General features: G+C 59.4%; 1 protein-coding gene across 1 annotated transcript; it reads right to left on the reverse strand.

Moving 5' to 3' along the window:
• Window positions 1-667: 667 nt before the first annotated feature.
• Window positions 668-18,458, reverse strand: GPR179 (G protein-coupled receptor 179; the record flags this gene model as incomplete). The annotated part of the gene is made up of 13 exons (XM_066340102.1): window positions 668-2,034; window positions 2,344-3,214; window positions 3,317-5,884; window positions 5,984-6,112; window positions 6,374-6,520; window positions 7,529-7,634; window positions 9,186-9,324; window positions 10,988-11,226; window positions 13,585-13,694; window positions 15,095-15,163; window positions 16,640-16,836; window positions 17,479-17,581; window positions 18,351-18,458. Coding segments are annotated over 13 exons (6,153 nt in total), but the record flags the coding sequence as incomplete, so codon positions are not given.
• Window positions 18,459-18,461: the final 3 nt, after the last annotated feature.

Raw genomic sequence — 18,461 nt, forward strand, 5'->3', positions numbered from 1 at the left:
GGAGGGATGGAACCGTGGATGGATGGAAGGACAGAGGGATGGATCCACGGATGAAGGTATGAATGGATGGTTGGACAGATCCATGGATGGACGGACAGATCCATGGATGGAGGAGGGATGAATGGATGGGTGGATCCATGGATGGATAGAAGGACAGAGGGATGGGACCATGGATGGACAGATCCATGGATGAATGTATGGGATCCATGACTGGGCTGTTTCCATGGCTGGATCCATGGCTGGGATGTTTCCATGGCTGGATCCATGACTGGGATGATCCATGGCTGTATCCGTCGCTGGGATGTTTCCATGGCTGGATCCATGACTGGGATGTTTCCATGGCTGGATCCATGACTGGGATGTTTCCATGGCTGGATCCATGACTGGGATGATCCATGGCTGGATCCATGGCTGGGATGTATCCATGGCTGGATCCATGGCTGGGATGTTTCCATGGCTGGATCCATGGCTGGGATGTTTCCATGGCTGGATCCATCACTGGAATGTTTCCATGGCTGGATCCATGACTGGGATGATCCATGGCTGGATCCATCACTGGAATGTTTCCATGGCTGGATCCATGGCTGGGATGATCCATGGCTGGATCCATGACTGGGATGATCCATGACTGGGATGATCCATGGCTGGATCCACGCACAGGATCCCCTCACTCCCCATCCCGGGGGCTCCCCGCAGCCCTGCCCTGCCCGGGGCAGCTCCGGGCGGGATCCGTGCTCTCCTCCTCCCACGGACACACCTCGGAGCTTTTCCTGGTGTCCCAGCCGGCCTTGGCAGGAGCCGATGGAGCCTCTGCAGCTTCCCAAGGACAAACCTGAGCCCGGCCCGTGCCGGGGCTGGAGCTGCTGCCCACCCCTGGGTGCTGGGCGCTGGGCAGGAGCCGGCACAGGGGCCTGTGCTCACCTTCCCCCTGGGATCTGCCCCGGGATTGTTCCGGGAGGGCTGGAGACACAGCGCCGGCTCCTGGCTGTCCCGTCCCCGTGGAGGAAACTCCCTGGGCTCCCTGGGGCTGGGAGGTTTCCTCCTCTGGCCCGATGGGCTCTGCTGCTTCCCAGGGGCAAATCTCAGATTTCCTGCTCTCCGTGCTCTCGGATTTGTTGGATGGCTCCTTCCCCACTGCAGTTGTCAGGGAGAGCTCCTCAGTGTCCGGGCTCTCCCAAGGACAGATCGATTCCCTCTCTTTGCTCCCTTTCTCCACAGCTTTGGCTGTTTCTTTTCCTGGGAATTTACCCTTTCCTGGGGCTGTTCCTTTCCCCACCTGAGGCTCAGCCCCTTCCCAGGGGCAGATCTCGGCTTTGTCACTGGATTTAGAGTCCTGGGACTCCCAGGGGCAGATTTCAGCTTTGTCACTGGATTTAGAGTCCTGACTCTCCCAGGGGCAGATTTCAGCTTTGCCAGTGGATTCCACCTCCCAAGGACAGATCTCTGCCTTCTCTGAGCTCTGGGATTTCCCTGGAGCTGCTTTGGGCAGTGCTGAGCTCCCAGTTTGGGGCTTGGTCAGGAGCTGCTCCGTGTCCGGGCTCTCCCAAGGACAGATCGATTCCCTCTCTTTGCTGCTCTTCTCCAGAGCTTTGGCTGGTTCTTTTCCTGGGAATTTACCCTTTCCTGGGGCTGTTCCTTTCCCCACCTGAGGCTCAGCCCATTCCCAGGGGCAGATTTCAGCTTTGCCAGTGGATTCCACCTCCCAAGGACAGATCTCTGCCTTCTCCGAACTCTGGGGTTTCCCTGAAGGAGATCTGGGCAGTGCTGAGCTCCCAGTTTGGGGTTTGGGCAGAGGCTGCTCCACGTCTGAGCTCTCCCAAGGACAGATCGATTCCCGCTCTTTGCTGCTCTTCTCCAGAGCTTTAGCTGGTTCTGTTCCTGGCAGTCTCACCTTTCCCGGGGCTGTTCCTGTCCCCACCTGAGGCTCAGCCCCTTCCCAGGGACAGATTTCAGCTTTACCAGTGTGTTCAACATCCTGACTCTCCCAAGGACAGATCTCTGCCTTCTCCGAGCTCTGGGATTTCCCTGGGGCAGCTTTGGGCAGTGCTGAGCTCCCAGTTTGGGGTTTGGGCAGGAGCTGCTCCGTGTCTGAGCTCTCCCAGGGACAGATCGATTCCCTCTCTTTGCTGCTCTTCTCCAGAGCTTTGGCTGGTTCTTTTCCTGGGAATTTACCCTTTCCTGGGGCTATTCCTGTCCCCACCTGAGGCTCAGCCCCCTCCCAGGGACAGATTTCACCTTTGTCACTGGATTTAGAGTCCTGGGACTCCCAGGGACAGATTTCAGCTTTGTCACTGGATTTAGAGCCCTGACTCTCCCAGGGGCAGATGGCCCCTCGGTCTCTGCCGTGCAGGGGTCTCTCCGGGCTGGCCAGCGCTGCCTGGCGCGTGATGCGCTTGTCCCCCTTGGAGCCCCCAGCTGGGACCTGCTCTGCCTTGGGCTGCTGGGAGGGAGGTTCAGCCCCTTCCCAGGGACAGATCTCAGCTTTGTCACTGGATTTAGAGTCCTGACTCTCCCAGGGACAGATCTCAGCTTTACCAGTGTGTCCAACATCCTGACTCTCCCAAGGACAGATCTCTGCCTTCTCCGAGCTCTGGGATTTCCCTGGGGCAGCTTTGGGCAGTGCTGAGCTCCCAGTTTGGGGTTTGGGCAGAGGCTGCTCCGTGTCTGGGCTCTCCCAAGGACAGATCGATTCCCTCTCTTTGCTGCTCTTCTCCAGAGCTTTGGCCGGTTCTGTTCCTGGCAGTCTCACCTTTCCCGGGGCTGTTCCTTTCTGCACCTGAGGCTCAGCCCCTTCCCAGGGACAGATTTCAGCTTTACCAGTGTGTTCAACATCCTGACTCTCCCAAGGACAGATCTCTGCCTTCTCCGAGCTCTGGGATTTCCCTGGGGCAGCTTTGGGCAGTGCTGAGCTCCCAGTTTGGGGTTTGGGCAGGAGCTGCTCCGTGTCTGAGCTCTCCCAAGGACAGATGGACTCTCTGTCTCTGCTCCCCTTCTCCAGAACTTTGGTGTCTTCTTTTCCTGGCAGTCTCACCTTTCCTGGGGCTATTCCTGTCCCCACCTGAGGCTCAGCCCCTTCCCAGGGACAGATTTCAGCCTTGTCACTGGATTTAGAGTCCTGGGACTCCCAGGGACAGATTTCAGCTTTGTCACTGGATTTAGAGTCCTGACTCTCCCAGGGGCAGATGGCCCCTCGGTCTCTGCCGTGCAGGGGTCTCTCTGGGCTGGCCAGCGCTGCCTGGCGCGTGATGCGCTTGTCCCCCTTGGAGCCCCCAGCTGGGACCTGCTCTGCCTTGGGCTGCTGGGAGGGAGGTTCAGCCCCTTCCCAGGGGCAGATTTCGGCTTTGTCACTGGATTTAGAGTCCTGAGACTCCCAGGGACAGATCTCAGCTTTGCCAGTGGATTCAATATCCTGACTCTCCCAGGGACAGATCTCTGCCTTCTCCGAGCTCTGGGATTTCCCTGGAGCTGCTTTGGGCAGAGCTGAGCTCCCAGTTTGGGGTTTGGGCAGGAGCTGCTCTGTGTCCGGGCTCTCCCAAGGACAGATCGATTCCCTCTCTTTGCTCCCTTTCTCCAGAGTTTTGGACGCTCCTTTTCCTGGGGCTGTTCCTTTCTCCATCTGAGGCTCAGCCACTTCCCAGGGACAGATTTCAGCCTTGTCACTGGATTTAACATCCTGAGACTCCCAGGGACAGATTTCAGCCTTGTCACTGGATTTAACATCCTGAGACTCCCAAGGACAGATCTCTGCCTTCTCCAGGCTCTGGGATTTCCCTGAAGGAGATTTGCCTGGCGGCTGCTTTCCCTTTTCCCTGGATCCCACTTTCTCTTCCCCTTTGGAAGTGCCGCCCGTGTCCTGCCTCATCCTCTCCTTCCCCGCCGGAGCTGCCGCCTCTTCCCAAGGGCAGATCTCTGTTTTCGGGCTCGGCTCATCCTCCTCCACCCAGGGACAGATGTTGGCCTTTTTGCTCTCCGTGGTTCCCGCCCGCTGCGATGAGGCTTTGGGCAGAGCTGGGGGTTTTCCCGCGAACCCCATCCCAGATTTGGGGGATCCTCGCCCCTCCTGCTCCGGCGGAACCCCCTCAGTGTCCCAGGGGCAGATTTCCCCATGGACACTCCTTCTCTGATCCCAGCTCTCCCACGGGCACACCTCCGCCCCTGCTTTCGGGGACACTTTGGGCAGCTCCGCTGGTTTTTCCGTGCTCGGAGGGCGCTGAGCATCCCCCTCAGTGCCGCTCTTCCCAGGGCCGATTCCCGGTTTGGAGCTGGCATCTCCCGCAGCACTGAGCTCTCCGTGCGCGCTCCCGCTCCTTCCAGGGCCGGCCTCGGGCTGGGGCTGGCCGCTCCCGTTTCCCAGCGCCTCGTCGGGGTTTTCTGGGATCCCTCCGTCCTCCCGGGGAGCGATGGCCTCCTGGCGCAGCAGCGCTGCTCTTCCCGCCGGGATCCCGAGCGATCCGGGCGGACCAACCTCAGCCCGCGCCTTGGCTCCCGGGCCGCGCTTCGCAGGCGGCTGCTGCTCCTCCTCCGGGTGCTCCCGGCGCTGGGAGGGACCCTCGAGCTGCTCAAGTGTCCCTTCCTGCGCTGTGACACCAGGGATGTCCCCTGCAGGAGCCTCGTCCCCTTCGTGGGGCTGTAGCCGTGTCACCTCCTGGGGACATTCAGCTCCTTGGTGGCCCGCGCTGGGTGGCTCCAGACCCTCACCAGTAGCCGCGTCCCCTCTGCGCTCCTCTGCCGCTTTGTCGCCGTCTCCTGTCCCCGCGGCCAGGCCGTCCCTGTGTCCTGCTGTCCCTCTGTCCCCGCAGGTGTCGCCGGCGGTGGCGGCGTTGTTGTTGCGCTGCAGCGCGGGCACCTCGAGGCTCTGCCCGCTCCCCTCGGCGCTTTTGGCCTGATCCGGGCCGCATTTCTCCCTCCTGCTGCTCCCCCTCTTCCTGAGGCTGCCCTCGCTTCTCCCCTTCGGGACGCTCTTCCCCCTGGAGCGGCTGAGGGCTTTGATGGCGAGTCCCAGGCTCCGGAAACTTTTCTGTTTGGGGCCGGTGGCCGCTGTGTCACCGACGGTCCCCGACTCCGTCGCCTCGGCCGCTTTTTGTTTCCTGCTCAGGATCTCGTCCTGCACCAGCTCCCAGGGACACACGTGTGCCGAGCTGGCGCTCGGGGTCAGCAGCCTGCCCTTCCCTGCGGCGTGTTCCGCCTTGTCCCCTGCTGTCCCCCGTGCCGGGGGCCCCGGCGGTGGCTCGGGGCTGTCCCCGAGTGTCCCCGAGCGCTGCAGGCTCTGATACCGCACAGGAGGCGGCGGTGGCGTTTTCTTCACCGTCACCCGCACCCTCCTGGCCGGGTGCGCGCTGTCAACGCTGACGCTCTTGATGGGCGCGTAGGTGACATGTTTGTGTCCCCTGCCGTCGCCCAGCGGGGCCGTGTCCTGCCGCGACCCCTTCTCGGCGGGGCTTTGCGGTGTCGCCGTGTCACCGCCGGGGACCGGAGCGGAGAGGTGACGGCCACCGTGCCACCCATCGCGGGCTGCCCTGCGGGCGGCCAGCAGCGCCGCTTCCCGAGCGCCGGTGACAACGCTGTGCGACTTCTGCAAGGGCGGCGGGCGGCCCGGGGCTCTGTGCCGGTAGTGCCCCGTCAGGTTTTGGGCGCTGGCCGATTTGCAGAGCAGCGGGGCGGCATCCAGAGAATCGCTGTCGGAGCGTTCCCACTCCGTCCCCGCCGCCGCCGCAGCCTCCGCGGGTGGGCTCGGCGTGGGCGAGCCTCGGCCACGGGCGTCCGAGGAGCTGCGGGAGTTTTCATCCCTCATCCTCGGGCTGGGATCTGCGAACCGCTTGGCCGAGGAGCTGCGGCGGGACAGGGTGTCCCCGGTGCTGCTGCGGCGGGACAGGGTCCCCCCGGTTCGGTCCCCGGTTCGGTCCCCGGTGCGGTCCCCGGTTCGGTCCCCGGTTCGGTCCCCGGTTCGGTCCCCGGTGCGGTCCCCGGTTCGGTCCCCGGTGCTGCTGCGGCGCAGGATGGAGCGGGTCAGGCTGCGGCGGGAGCTGCGTTTCTTGGCCAGGTGCGGGTTGTCGGTGGCCATCCGCCACGTTTTGTGCACCTCCAGCTGCCGGTAAAGCTTCTTCAGCTCCTCCTGCGCCGCGGGCAGAGAGAGGGAGAGAGAGAAAAAGAGAGGAGAAATCCCATAGCGAGGGTCTGCGGCCGGGATGGCCCCGCCGAGCCTCGCGTTGTCCCCGTGTCCCCAAATCGCCGTCCCCGCGCTGTCCCCAGAGCGGGGTTTGCCCACCCGGCCCCTCGTCCCCTCCCCTCTGCTTCGCGTCAGGAAAAGATTGCGAAAGGCACCTCTTACTCTGCACAGCTAGCGTCAAAAGAAGGTCCTGAGTGTGCCACCCACCCGAATGTCATCGGGGTCGAGACTGCGCTCGCTCCAGGCGGACGCGATGCTGCTGTTCATGCAGGAGCCCGAGCGCCGCATGTCCAGCTCGTCCTCGTACACCTCGGCCGTGATCTCCTCCCTCAGCGGCGAGCCCGAGTGCAGGAACTGCGCGGGGACACGGCACGGTCACCCGGCGGCTCCTGGCCCAGCTCCCCGAGTGTCAGTGATGGAATTGTAGGGCTGGAAAAGGTCTCCGGGGTCAGGGGCTCCTGTCCCGGCTCCCCGAGCGTCAGTGATGGAATTGTCGGGGCTGGAAAAGGTCTCCGGGGTTCCTGTCCCAGGTCTCCAAATCTCTGGGGTGAGTGTTAGATCATGGAACTTTTGGGGCTGGAAAAGCTCTCCGGGGTCAGGGGCTCCTGTCCCGGCTCCCTGAGTCTCTGGGGTGAGGGTTAGTGATGGAATCAAAGAATTTTTAGGGTTGGAAAAGCTCTTCGGGGTTCCTGTCCCGGCTCCCCGAGTCTCTGGGGTGAGCGTCAGTGGTGGAATCATGGAATTGTCGGGGCTGGAAAAGCTCTCCGGGGTCAGGGGTTCCTGTCCCGGCTCCCCGAGTCTCTGGGATGAGTATTTGTGATGGAATCATGGAGTTTTTGGGGCTATAAAAGCTCTCCGGGGTTCCTGTCTCAGGTCCCCAAATCTCTGGGGTGAGGATTAGTGATGGAATCATGGAATTGTCGGGGCTGGAAAAGATTTCTGAGGTCAGAGGTTCCTGTCCCGGCTCCCCGAGTCTCTGGGGTGAGTGTCAGTGATGGAATCATGGAATTTTTGAGGCTGGAAAAGCTCTCCGGGGTCACCGAGCCCAGCTGCTCCCCCAGCGGTGACAAAGCCACCACTAACCCACGTCCCCAAGTGCCACATCCACACGTTCTCCAGCACTTCCAGGGATGGGAACTCCGCTTGTTCCAAGGCCTGATCAGCCTTTCCATGAAGGAATTTCCCCAATATCCAACCCAGCACAGCCTGAGGCCGTCCCCTGGGACCCTCCCCGGCTGTCCCCTCCTGTCGGGGACTTGTGCAGAGCCACAAGGTCCCTCCTGAGGCAGCTTTTCTCCAGGCTGAGCCCCTTTCCCGGCTCCCTGAGCCTCTCCTGGCGCTCCAGCCCCTTCCCTGGGATACCTTGGGGACGAAGAGCAGGGCCAGGGTCATGGTGACGGTGCCGTGGGTGTGAGCGAAGAAGAGCAGCAGGGTCCAGTCCGGGTGCAGCGAGGGGACAATCAGGAACCTGCAAGGGACCAGCAGGGCAGTGCCAGGCCCCAGGGCAGCCCCTCTGCAGCTCCAGACCCCACAGCCCTGCCCGGGCCCCCAAACCTCCCCATTGTGGGGTCCTGGGCACCCAAACCTTTCCCATTGTGGGGTCCTGAGCACCCAAACCTCCTCATTGTGGGGTCCAGAGCACCCAAACCCTTTCCATTGTGGGGTCCTGGGCACCCAAACCTCCCCACTGTGGGATCCAGAGCACCCAAACCCTTTTCATTTTGGGACCCAGAGCACCCAAACCTCCCCATTGTGGGGGTCCTGGGCACCCAAACCTCCCCATTGTGGGGTCCTGGGCACCCAAACCTCCCCATTGTGGGGTCCTGGGCACCCAAACCTCCCCATTGTGGGGTCCTGGGCACCCAAACCCTTCCCATTTTGGGGTCCTGAGCACCCCAGGGGTGAGAACTTCAACTTCTCACCTTGGGACGCTCCTGAGCATCCCCAGGGATTGAAATCTCAATTTGGGACGATTCCTGAGCATCCCCAGGGGAAAGAACCTCGATTTCTCACCTTGGGACAGTTCCTGATCACCCCCAGGGGGTAGGGACCCTGATTTCCCACCTTGGAACGATTCCCGAGCATCCCTGGAGATAAGAACCTCAACTTCCCACCTTGGGATGGCTCCTGAGCCTCCCCAGGGATGGAAACCTCAATCCCAGCCCACCTTGGAGTGGTTCCTGAGGATCCCCAGGGATGGAAACCTCGATTTCCCACCTTGGGATGATTCCTAAGCGTTCCCAGGGATGGAAACCTCAATTCCCAGCCCACCTTGGGACAATTCCTGAGCCTCCCCAGGGGTGACAACCTCAACTTCCCGCCTTGGGGTGATTCCTGAGCATCCCCAGGGATGGAAACCTCAATCCCAGCCCACCTTGGGGCGGTTCCTGAGGATCCCCAGGGATGGAAACCTCGATTTCCCACCTTGGGAAGATCCTGAGCATCCCCAGGGATGGAAACCTCAATCCCAGCCCACCTTGGGGTGATTCCTGAGCCTCCCCAGGGGTAACCTCAACTTCTCACCTTGGGAAGCTCTGGAACATTCCCAGGGATGGAAATCTCACCTTGGGACGATTCCTGAGCCTCCCCAGGGGTGAGAACCTCAACTTCCCGCCTTGGGGTAGTTCCTGAGCCTCCCCAGGGATGGAAACCTCAATTCCCAGCCCACCTTGGGCAGATCCTGAGCATTCCCAGGGATGGAAACCTCAATCCCAGCCCACCTTGGAGTGGTTCCTGAGCATCCCCAGGAGTGGAAACCTCAACTTCCCACCTTGGGAAGATCCTGAGCATTCCCAGGGATGGAAACCTCAATTCCCAGCCCACCTTGGGGTGGTTCCTGAGCCTCCCCAGAGGTGACAACCTCAACTTCTCACCTTCGGAAGCTCTGGAACATTCCCAGGGATGGAAATCTCACCTTGGGACGATTCCTGAGCCTCCCCAGAGGTGACAACCTCGACCTCTCCCCCTCGGGATGATCCCTGCGCCTCCCCAGGGGTGGGACCCTCTATCCCAGCCCTACCTGACCAGGTGGAAGGCCGCAGAGACCATGAGCTCGTTGTGGAGGGCGATGCCCATGTAACGGGGCTCGTGGAAGGCCGAGGGCACGGCCCGAGTGGCGTAGCACAGGAAACTGCCCCACAGCAGGAACAGCATCTCGGCTGTGGGGCAGAGCAGGGCACAGCTGCTGAAACCCCAAAAATCTACATTTCTAACGTTTTATAAAGCTTTTTTATATATAGGGTAATATGGAGGATTTAAGGTGCAGTCTAGGTACTTTTTCTTCGTGGGTTTTTTTTTTTTTTTTTTTTTTTTTTTCCTTATTTTTCTTATTTCACTCTTTGGATGAAAGGTTTATAAAGTTGTTTTTTTTTATCTTATTGGTTTTCTTATTTTTCTTATTTCACCCTTTGGATGAAAGGTTTATAAAGTTGTTTTTTTTTTAATCTTATTGGTTTTCTTATTTTTCTTATTTCAGCCTTTGGATGAAAGGTTTATAAAGTTGGGGTTTTTTTATCTTATTGGTTTTCTTATTTTTCTTATTTCACCCTTTGGATGAAAGGTTTATAAAGGTTTTTTTTATCTTTTTGTTTGTTTGTTTTGTCTTATCGGTTTTCTTATTTTTCTTATTTCAACCCTTTGGATGAAAGGTTTATAAAGTTTTTTTTTTATCTTATTGTGTTTTTTTTTTTTTTTTTTTTTTTCTTATTGGTTTTCTTATTTTTCTTATTTCACCCTTTGGGTGAAAGGATCCACACCGTGGCCCTTGGGTGGTCAATTATTGGGTCAAAGGTGTAATTAACCCAGATGTCATCTCGTTATTGGGTAATTAGAGCCTAAAAGGCCTTGGAAAGGGTCAGAGACACCCCAATTTCCCACCTGGTCATTTCGAGCTCAGGAGGCTTTTGCAATATGGATAAAGAATTACTAAATACTGAGTCCTATGTAATTAACAAACCGCAGCTCCTGTGTATTAATTAAGCTCTAACAATCAGCCCCACCCACCTCTGGCAGGTTTTTTTTTTTAGTGGGGGGCTCAGCTGCTGCCCCCCACCCTCACCATCATCCTGGGGGTCGTGGGGATGTCCCAAATCCTGGGACTCCACACCTGCCCCAGGGGAGGCACCTGGGGGACCCCAACCCCGCTGAGGACCCTCGGGGGGTTCAGGGGATGAGGGGAGGGAAAAAAATTCCACATTTATGGGGTGGGGTCCTGGGGCTGTGGGAATTCCAGGTCCTTGCGGCTTCCAGGAGGATTAAATGGAAAAGGAAATGAAAAACCCACATTTATGGGGTGGGGTCCCGGGGCTGTGGGAATTCCAGGAGGATTAAATGGACAAGGAAATGAAATTTATGGGGATGGGTCCTGGGGCTGTGGGAACTTCCAGGTCCTTGCAGCTTCCAGGAAGTTTTAAATGGATAAGAGAATGAAAGTCCCATATTTATGGGATGTGACCCCAGAGCCATGGGGACCCCAGCTCCTTGCAGCTTCCAGGAGGATTAAATGGAAAAGGAAATGAAAACCCTACATTTATGAGATGAGGTCCTGGGACCATGATTTTCCCAGGTCCTTGGAGCCTCCAGAAGGATTAAAAGGACAAGGAATAACCCCCCATGTCCGGGCTGTGACCCCATGCCATGGTTTTCCCAGGTCCCTGCAGCCTCCAGGAGGATTCAAAGGACAAGGAATGACCCCCATGTCCGGGCTGTGACCCCAGGACCATGATTTTCCCAGGTCCCTGCAGCCTCCAGGCGGATTAAAGGGACAAGGAATGACCCCCATGTCCGGGCTGTGACCCCGCGGGGACCCCTGGCCGCCCTCACCGATGACCATCATGTAGTCCCAGCAGTCGTGTGCGCAGAGCGGGAAGCGCAGGCCGCGGGCGGTCCGCGCCGGGATGACCAGCGGCAGGTTCCTGCGGGCGCGGTCCAGCGCTGCCATGGTCCAGGCGGCCAGGAACCACAGCACCAGCAGCAGGATGGGCGCCAGCAGCCGCAGCACACGCCCGCTCGACACGTACCGGGAGCGCTGCGCCGAGCGCGACAGGAACACCTTCAGCACCCTGCGGGAGCGGGGGACACGGTGACAGGCTGCGGGGACTGGTGACAGCACAGAACATCCCAGTGACAGACTGCGGGGGCTGGTCACAGCCCAGAACATCCCAGTGAGAGACCAGAATATCCCACTGAGAGCCTAGAACATCCCAGTGACAGCCTGCGGGGGCCGGTGACAGCCCGCCGGGACCAGTGAGAGACCAGAACATCCCAGTGACAGGCTGCGGGGGCCGGTGACAGCACAGAACATCCCAGTGACAGCCCAGAACATCCCAGTGACAGCCCAGAACGTCCCAGTGACAGACTGTGGGGACCAGTCACAGCCCAGAACATCCCAGTGAGAGCCCAGAACGTCCCAGTGACAGCCCAGAACATCCCAGTGACAGCACAGAACATCCCAGTGACAGCCTGCAGGGACCAGTGAGAGCCCAGAACATCCCAGTGACAGACTGCGGGGACCGGTCACAGCCCAGAACATCCCAGTGAGAGCCCAGAACATCCCAGTGACAGCCTGTGGGGACCAGTGACAGACTGCGGGGGCCGGTGACAGCCCGCCGGGACCAGTGAGAGACCAGAACATCCCACTGAGAGCCTGCGGGGGCTGGTCACAGCCCAGAACATCCCAGTGACAGCCCAGAACATTCCAGTGACAGCCCAGAACATCCCAGTGAGAGCCCAGAACATCCCAGTGACAGCCCAGAACATCCCAGTCACAGACTGCAGGGACCGGTCACAGCCCAGAACATTCCACTGAGAGCCCAGAACATCCCAGTGACAGCCTGCGGGGACTGGTCACAGCCCAGAACATTCCAGTGACAGCCTGCGGGGACTGGTGACAGCCCAGAACATCCTAGAACGTCCCAGTGAGAGCCCAGAACATCCCAGTGACAGCCTGCGGGGACTAGTGACAGACCGCCGGGACCAGTGACAGCCTGCGGGGGCGGGTGACAGCCCAGAACATTCCAGTGACAGCCTGCGGGGACCAGTCACAGCCCTCCGGGACCACTGAGAGCCCACAACATCCCACTGAGAGCCCTCCGGGACCAGTGACAGACTGCAGGGACCAGTGAGAGCCCAGAATATCCCAGTGAGAGCCCAACCCAGCCCACCGAGACCCCAGCACATCCCAGTGAGATGCTGCTCGTCCCAGTGAGATCCCAGTACATCCCAGTGAGACCCCAAACAGTCCCAGTGAGATCCCAGCACATCCCATTGAAACCCTGCTCATCCCAGTGAGACCAGAACCCATCCCAGTGAGACCCCAGCATATCCCAGAGACCCAAACCCATCCCAGTGAGACCCCTGCGCCCAGGGGTCCCGAGCCCCCAGCCCTCCCCATTGTGGAGGTCCCAAACCCTTCCCACTCTGGGGGTCCTAAGACCCAAACCCTTCCCACTCTGGGGGTCTTGAGGACCCAAACCCTTCCCCTGCGGAGGTCTCCAGCCCCCAGCCCTCCCCATTGTGGAGGTCCCAAGCCCACCCCGCTCTGGGGGTCCTGAGCACCCAAATCCTTCCCCATGTGGGGGTCCCGAGCCCCCAGACCCCATTCATTGTGGGGATCCTGAGACCCAAACCCTCCCCACTCTGGGGGTTCTTAGCATCCAAACCCCCCTCCTGTGGGAGTCCCGAGCCCCCAGCCCTCTCCATTGTGGAGATCCCAACCCCTCCCCACTGTGGGGGTCCTGAGACCCCAGCCCTCCTCATTGTGGAGATGCCAAGCCCACCCCGTTCTGGGGGTCCTGAGCACCCAAATCCTTCCCCCTGCGGGGGTCCCAAGCCCTCCTCATTGTGGGGGTCCTGATACCCAAACCCTTCCCACTCTGGGGGTCCCGAGCCCCAAACCCTCCCCATTGTGGGGGTCCCTCGCCCCCAGACCCCATTCATTGTGGAGATCCCAAACCCTCCCCATTGTGGGGGTCCTGAGACCCCAGCCCTCCTCATTGTGGAGATGCCAAGCCCACCCCGTTCTGAGGGTCCTGAGACCCAAACCCTCCCCACTCTGGGGGTCCTAAGCACCCAGCCCTCCCCACTGTGGGGGTCCTGAGACCCAAACCCTCCCCACTGTGGGGGTCCTAAGCACCCAGCCCTCCCCATTGTGGAGATCCCAAACCCTCCCCACTCTGGGGGTCCTGAGACCCAAACTCTTCCCCATGTGGGGGTCCTAAGACCCAAACTCTTCCCCATGTGGGGGTCCCAAACCCTCCTCATTGTGGGGGTCCTGAGACCCAACCCCTCCCCACTCTGGGGTTCCTGAGACCCAAACCCTCCCCACTCTGGGGGTCCCGAGACCCAAACCCTCCCCACTCTGGGGGTCCCGAGACCCAACCCCTCCCCTGCGGGGGTCCCGAGCCCCCCGGCGCGGCCACCTGTAGAGTTTGAGGGTGATGGTGCCGTAGACGGTGGCGAAGCCGAGCAGCCGCACCCAGCGCAGCACGATACAGCGGAAAACGCTGGGCTTGAAATACAGGATAAACACCTGGAGAGAGGGAGAGAGACACATCCAGGGCCGGATCCCACTGCCGCAGCCTCGGGAATCGCTTCCCACCCTTCCTCCCTCCCGTGACCCTGCTGGGCAGAGGGGATTTGGGCACGGATTAATTCATTCCCCAGGGCAGGCGGTAAAACAAAACAAAAAAAACAAAAAACAAACAACAACAAAAAAACCCACAAAAAACCAAAAAAACCCTAAAATAACAAAAAACCAAAAAGCAAACAAAAAGAAAAACCCACCAAAAAAAAACACCACCAAGAAAAACCCACAAACAAGCAAAAAACCCCCCCAAAAAAAAAAAAAAAAAAAAAAAAAAAAACCAAAACCAACAGAAAAACCACCACAAAAAACCCCCAAAAAACCCAAAAAACCCCCCCAAAAAACCCAAAAAAACCCAACAACAACAACAACAACAAAAAAACAACCAAAAACCCCGAAAACAAACAAACAAAAAATTAAACCCACAAACCACCAAAAAAACTCCTAAACAAACAAAAACGACAAACCAAAAAACCGGGATTTGGTTTCCTGAGAAGGTTTCTAGGGAGAGCGCCGGCCAAATTAACAATTAGCTGGAGCCATGCCCTGCTTGGAGCCGTGCCCACTTCCCTCATACAAATTCCCACTTTCTTCACACGAATTCCCACTTCCCTCTCACAAATTTCCATTTCCCCTCACAAATTCCCACTTCCCTCACACAAATTCCCACTTCTCTCACATAAATTCCCACTTTCCCCCCAAGAATTCCCACTTCCCTCACACAAATTCCCACTTTCCCCCCAAGAATTCCCACTTCTCTCATATGAATTCCCACTTTCTCCCGCCATGAACTCCCACTTTCTCCCCACAAATTCCCACTTCCCTCACACAAATTCCCACTTTCCCCCCAAGAATTCCCACTTCTCTCATATGAATTCCCACTTTCTCCCCCCGTGAATTCCCACTTTCTCCCCACAAATTCCCACTTCTCTCACACAAATTCCCAGTTTCCTCACACAAATTTCCATTTCCCCCCACAAATTCCCACTTCTCTCACACAAATTCCCACTTCCCTCATACAAATTCCCACTTCCCTCATACAAATTCCCACTTCCCTCACACAAATTCCCACTTCCCTCACACAAATTCCCACTTTCCTCATACAAATTCCCACTTTCCCCCCACAGCCCCGTGCCAAAGGGGCCAATGTTCCGTATTCCCAGGGCAGGGACACCTCCCTCTGCCCCAGGCGCCTCCAACCTGCGGACACACTCAGTCAGGTATGGGAACACCTTATAAAAAGTATTAAAATTAGACAATAAAAGCCTTTTTTGTGCTCTTCGCCTTCTGGAATGTTGGGGGTCTCCCGTTTTCCATGTCCCACAACGCCCCCCGGGGACACTCACGGGGAAATAGAGCAGCAGCGAGCCGAAGAGGATGGTCTCCAGCAGGACCAGCCCCGAGGCGCGGATCCTCTGCGGGACAGAGACCAGTATATCCCAGTGAGAGACCAGTATATCCCAGTGAGAGCCCAGTGCATCCCAGTGAGAGACCAGTGCATCCCAGTGACAGCCCAGTATATCCCAGTGAGAGACCAGTATGTACCAGTGAGAGACCAGTATATACCAGTGAGACCTCAACCCATCCCAGTGAGAGACCAGTGAGAGCCCAGTGCATCCCAGTGAGAGACCAGCGCATCCCAGTGACAGCCCAGTGCATCCCAGTGACAGCCCAGTATATCCCAGTGACAGCCCAGTGACAGACCAGTGAGAGACCAGTGCATCCCAGTGAGAGACCAGTATATCCCAGTGAGAGACCAGTATATCCCAGTGAGAGACCAGTATATCCCACTGCATCCCAGTGCATCCCAGTGAGAGACCAGTATATACCAGTGAGAGACCAGTGAGAGCCCAGTGCATCCCACTGAGAGACCAGTGAGAGCCCAGTGCATCCCAGTGAGAGACCAGTATATACCAGTGAGAGACCAGTGAGAGCCCAGTGCATCCCAGTGAGAGACCAGTGAGAGCCCAGTGCATCCCAGTGAGAGACCAGCGCATCCCAGTGACAGCCCAGTGCATCCCAGTGACAGCCCAGTATATCCCAGTGACAGCCCAGTGACAGACCAGTGAGAGACCAGTGCATCCCACTGAGAGACCAGCACATCCCAGTGCATCCCAGTGAGAGACCAGTATATACCAGTGACAGCCCAGTGCATCCCAGTGAGAGCCCAGTGCATCCCAGTGACAGCCCAGTGCATCCCAGTGAGAGACCAGTATATACCAGTGACAGCCCAGTGCATCCCAGTGAGAGACCAGTATATACCAGGGAGAGCCCAGTACATCCCAGTGAGACCTCAACCCATCCCAGTGAGAGCCCAATATATACCAGTGAGAGCCCAGCACAACCCAGTGCATCCCAGTGAGAGACCAGTGCATCCCAGTGGGACCCCAATTCATCCCAGTGAGACCCCAGCCCACCCCTGCAGCCTCGGAGGGGACTCGGACCCTGACACTGCGGGGTTTGGGGTGACAGAGGAGCGGGGGGACACGGGGACACGGACACACGGACACACGGGGACATGGGGACACGGGGACACGGGGACATGGGGACATGGGCACACGGGGACACGGGGACACGGGGACACGGGGACACGGGGACACAGGGGCATGGGGATACGGGGACACAGGGACACGGGGACATGGGGACATGGGCACACAGCAACACGGGGACATGGCAACATGGGGACACGGGGACATGGGACACAGGCACACGGGGACATAGGGACACAGGGACACGGGGACACGGGGACACAGGGACATGGGACACGGGCACATAGGGACACAGGGACACAGGGACACAGGGACACAGGCACACGGGGACATGGGCACACGGGGACACAGGGACACGGGGACACGGGGACACAGGGACACGGGGACACGGGGCCAGCCTGCCTTGCTCCGCCGGAAGTGGTAGGCCACCAGCATGCTGAGGAAGATGGCCAGCATGCAGCAGGCCTGGCACGCCAGCACGGCTGCCCTCAGCGCCGCGTCCTCCTGCGCCAGGCACGGAGCGTCGTCCTCGCAGGTGACACAGCCCGGGCGGCACGGGCGGCACCCCAGGCGGGACCCCCCCTCTGTCCCCGCCGCACCTGGGGACACAGGGACAGGGAGGGGTCAGGGCGTCTGCGTGGGGTCAGCACATCCCGGTGGGGTCATGGCATCCAGGTGTGATCAGCACATCTGGGTGGGATCAGAACGCCCAGGTGGGATCAGCACATCTGGGTGGGTTCACCACACCCAGGTGGAACCACCACTCCCAGGTGGGATCAGCACATCTGGGTGGGGTCAGCACATCTAAGTGGGGTCATGACATCCAGGTGTGATCAGCACATTTCATGTGGGATCAGAACATCTGGGTGTGATCAGCACATCCCAGGTGTGATCAGCACATCTGGGTGGGATCAGAACGCCCAGGTGGGATCAGAACATCTGGGTGGGGTCACAACATCTGGGTGGGTTCACCACATCTGGGTGGGTTCACCACACCCAGGTGGGATCAGCACACCCAGGTGGGATCAGCACATTCAGGTGGGTTCACAACATCCGGGTGGGTTCACCACACCCAGGTGGAACCACCACATCCCTGCTGGCCGTCCCCCCACACCGGGGCACGTGTTCTGTGTCCCCAAAGCCCCCCAGCCCTGGTCCCCACTGCTGTATCCGTGTGACCCTGGGGACAACAGGGGACAAAAGGAGACAAGAGGGACCCCATGGCCGGGCACGGCACCCACCTGCCCAGGCACCGCTGGCCACTCCGCCGGCCCCATAAAAGCCCGGCTTGCACCTGCACAGGTACCTCCCGAGGACCAGGCCGCGGCTCTCCTGGGGGACACACTGAAGGACACACCCTGAGACGCGTCCCCCACGCCCTGTGTCCCCCCTGTCCCCAAATCCCCCCGCCCAGGGGGGCTCCAGCAGCTCACTGCCGCCTGACCCCTCTCCTTTCTCTGCGCAACCGCGAGGAATCAGTGGTTAAACATTTCGGAATTAAACCGCCAAAGCCTGGGCCCCCAAATCCCTCCCTTAAAACCTAAATGGACACCTAATGCAGCCGAGCGCCCTAATCCTGCCCAGCCGTGACGGCAGCTCGGGGCCCGAGCTCCCTAATCCCGGCTCCGGCTGCCTCCCGGTGCCCCGCGGGCGTTGTTGTTCCCTGGAGGGATGCCCGGAGCACGGCCCGCCGCTCCGGATGGCACCGCTGCTCCGGAACAGGAGCTGGCGACGCTTTTCCTGCTTGGGGACACCTCTGGATGGCACCCCAAAGCTGGGGGACATGCGGGGTTCGCCCTGATCGGGCGTGCTGCTGGTGATGCCGAGCCCCCAAAACTCCCGGAGGGGACGAGGTGATGCCACCAGCGGCGGTGACACTGTCCCCGCGGTGGCCGCGGTGGCCGGGCAGGGAGCAGCAGGGTCACACGGCTCTGCTGGCGGCGGTGGCGAGGGGAGATTTGCACAATAAACCCCTCGGCGCGGTGCGAGAGAGCAGCTGAGCCAAGCAGATGGATGGCCCCGGGAGAGGATAAAGCTCAGGCCGCAGGGAGGGCGGCGGGGGTGGGCTGGGTGCGGGGTCCCCCCGGCGCTGCGGGGTGCCGGGGCTCGGTACCTGGGTGCTGTTGAGGTCACAGCGATGCGTGTCCGAGAACCAGCCCGGCCCGCTGGAGCACTGGTCGATGGTGACATCCCGCAGCTCCACGTCCACCCGCACGACCCCTCT

This window comes from Sylvia atricapilla, unplaced genomic scaffold, assembly GCF_009819655.1.
Source record: "Sylvia atricapilla isolate bSylAtr1 unplaced genomic scaffold, bSylAtr1.pri scaffold_106_arrow_ctg1, whole genome shotgun sequence".
Lineage (NCBI taxonomy): Eukaryota > Metazoa > Chordata > Aves > Passeriformes > Sylviidae > Sylvia > Sylvia atricapilla.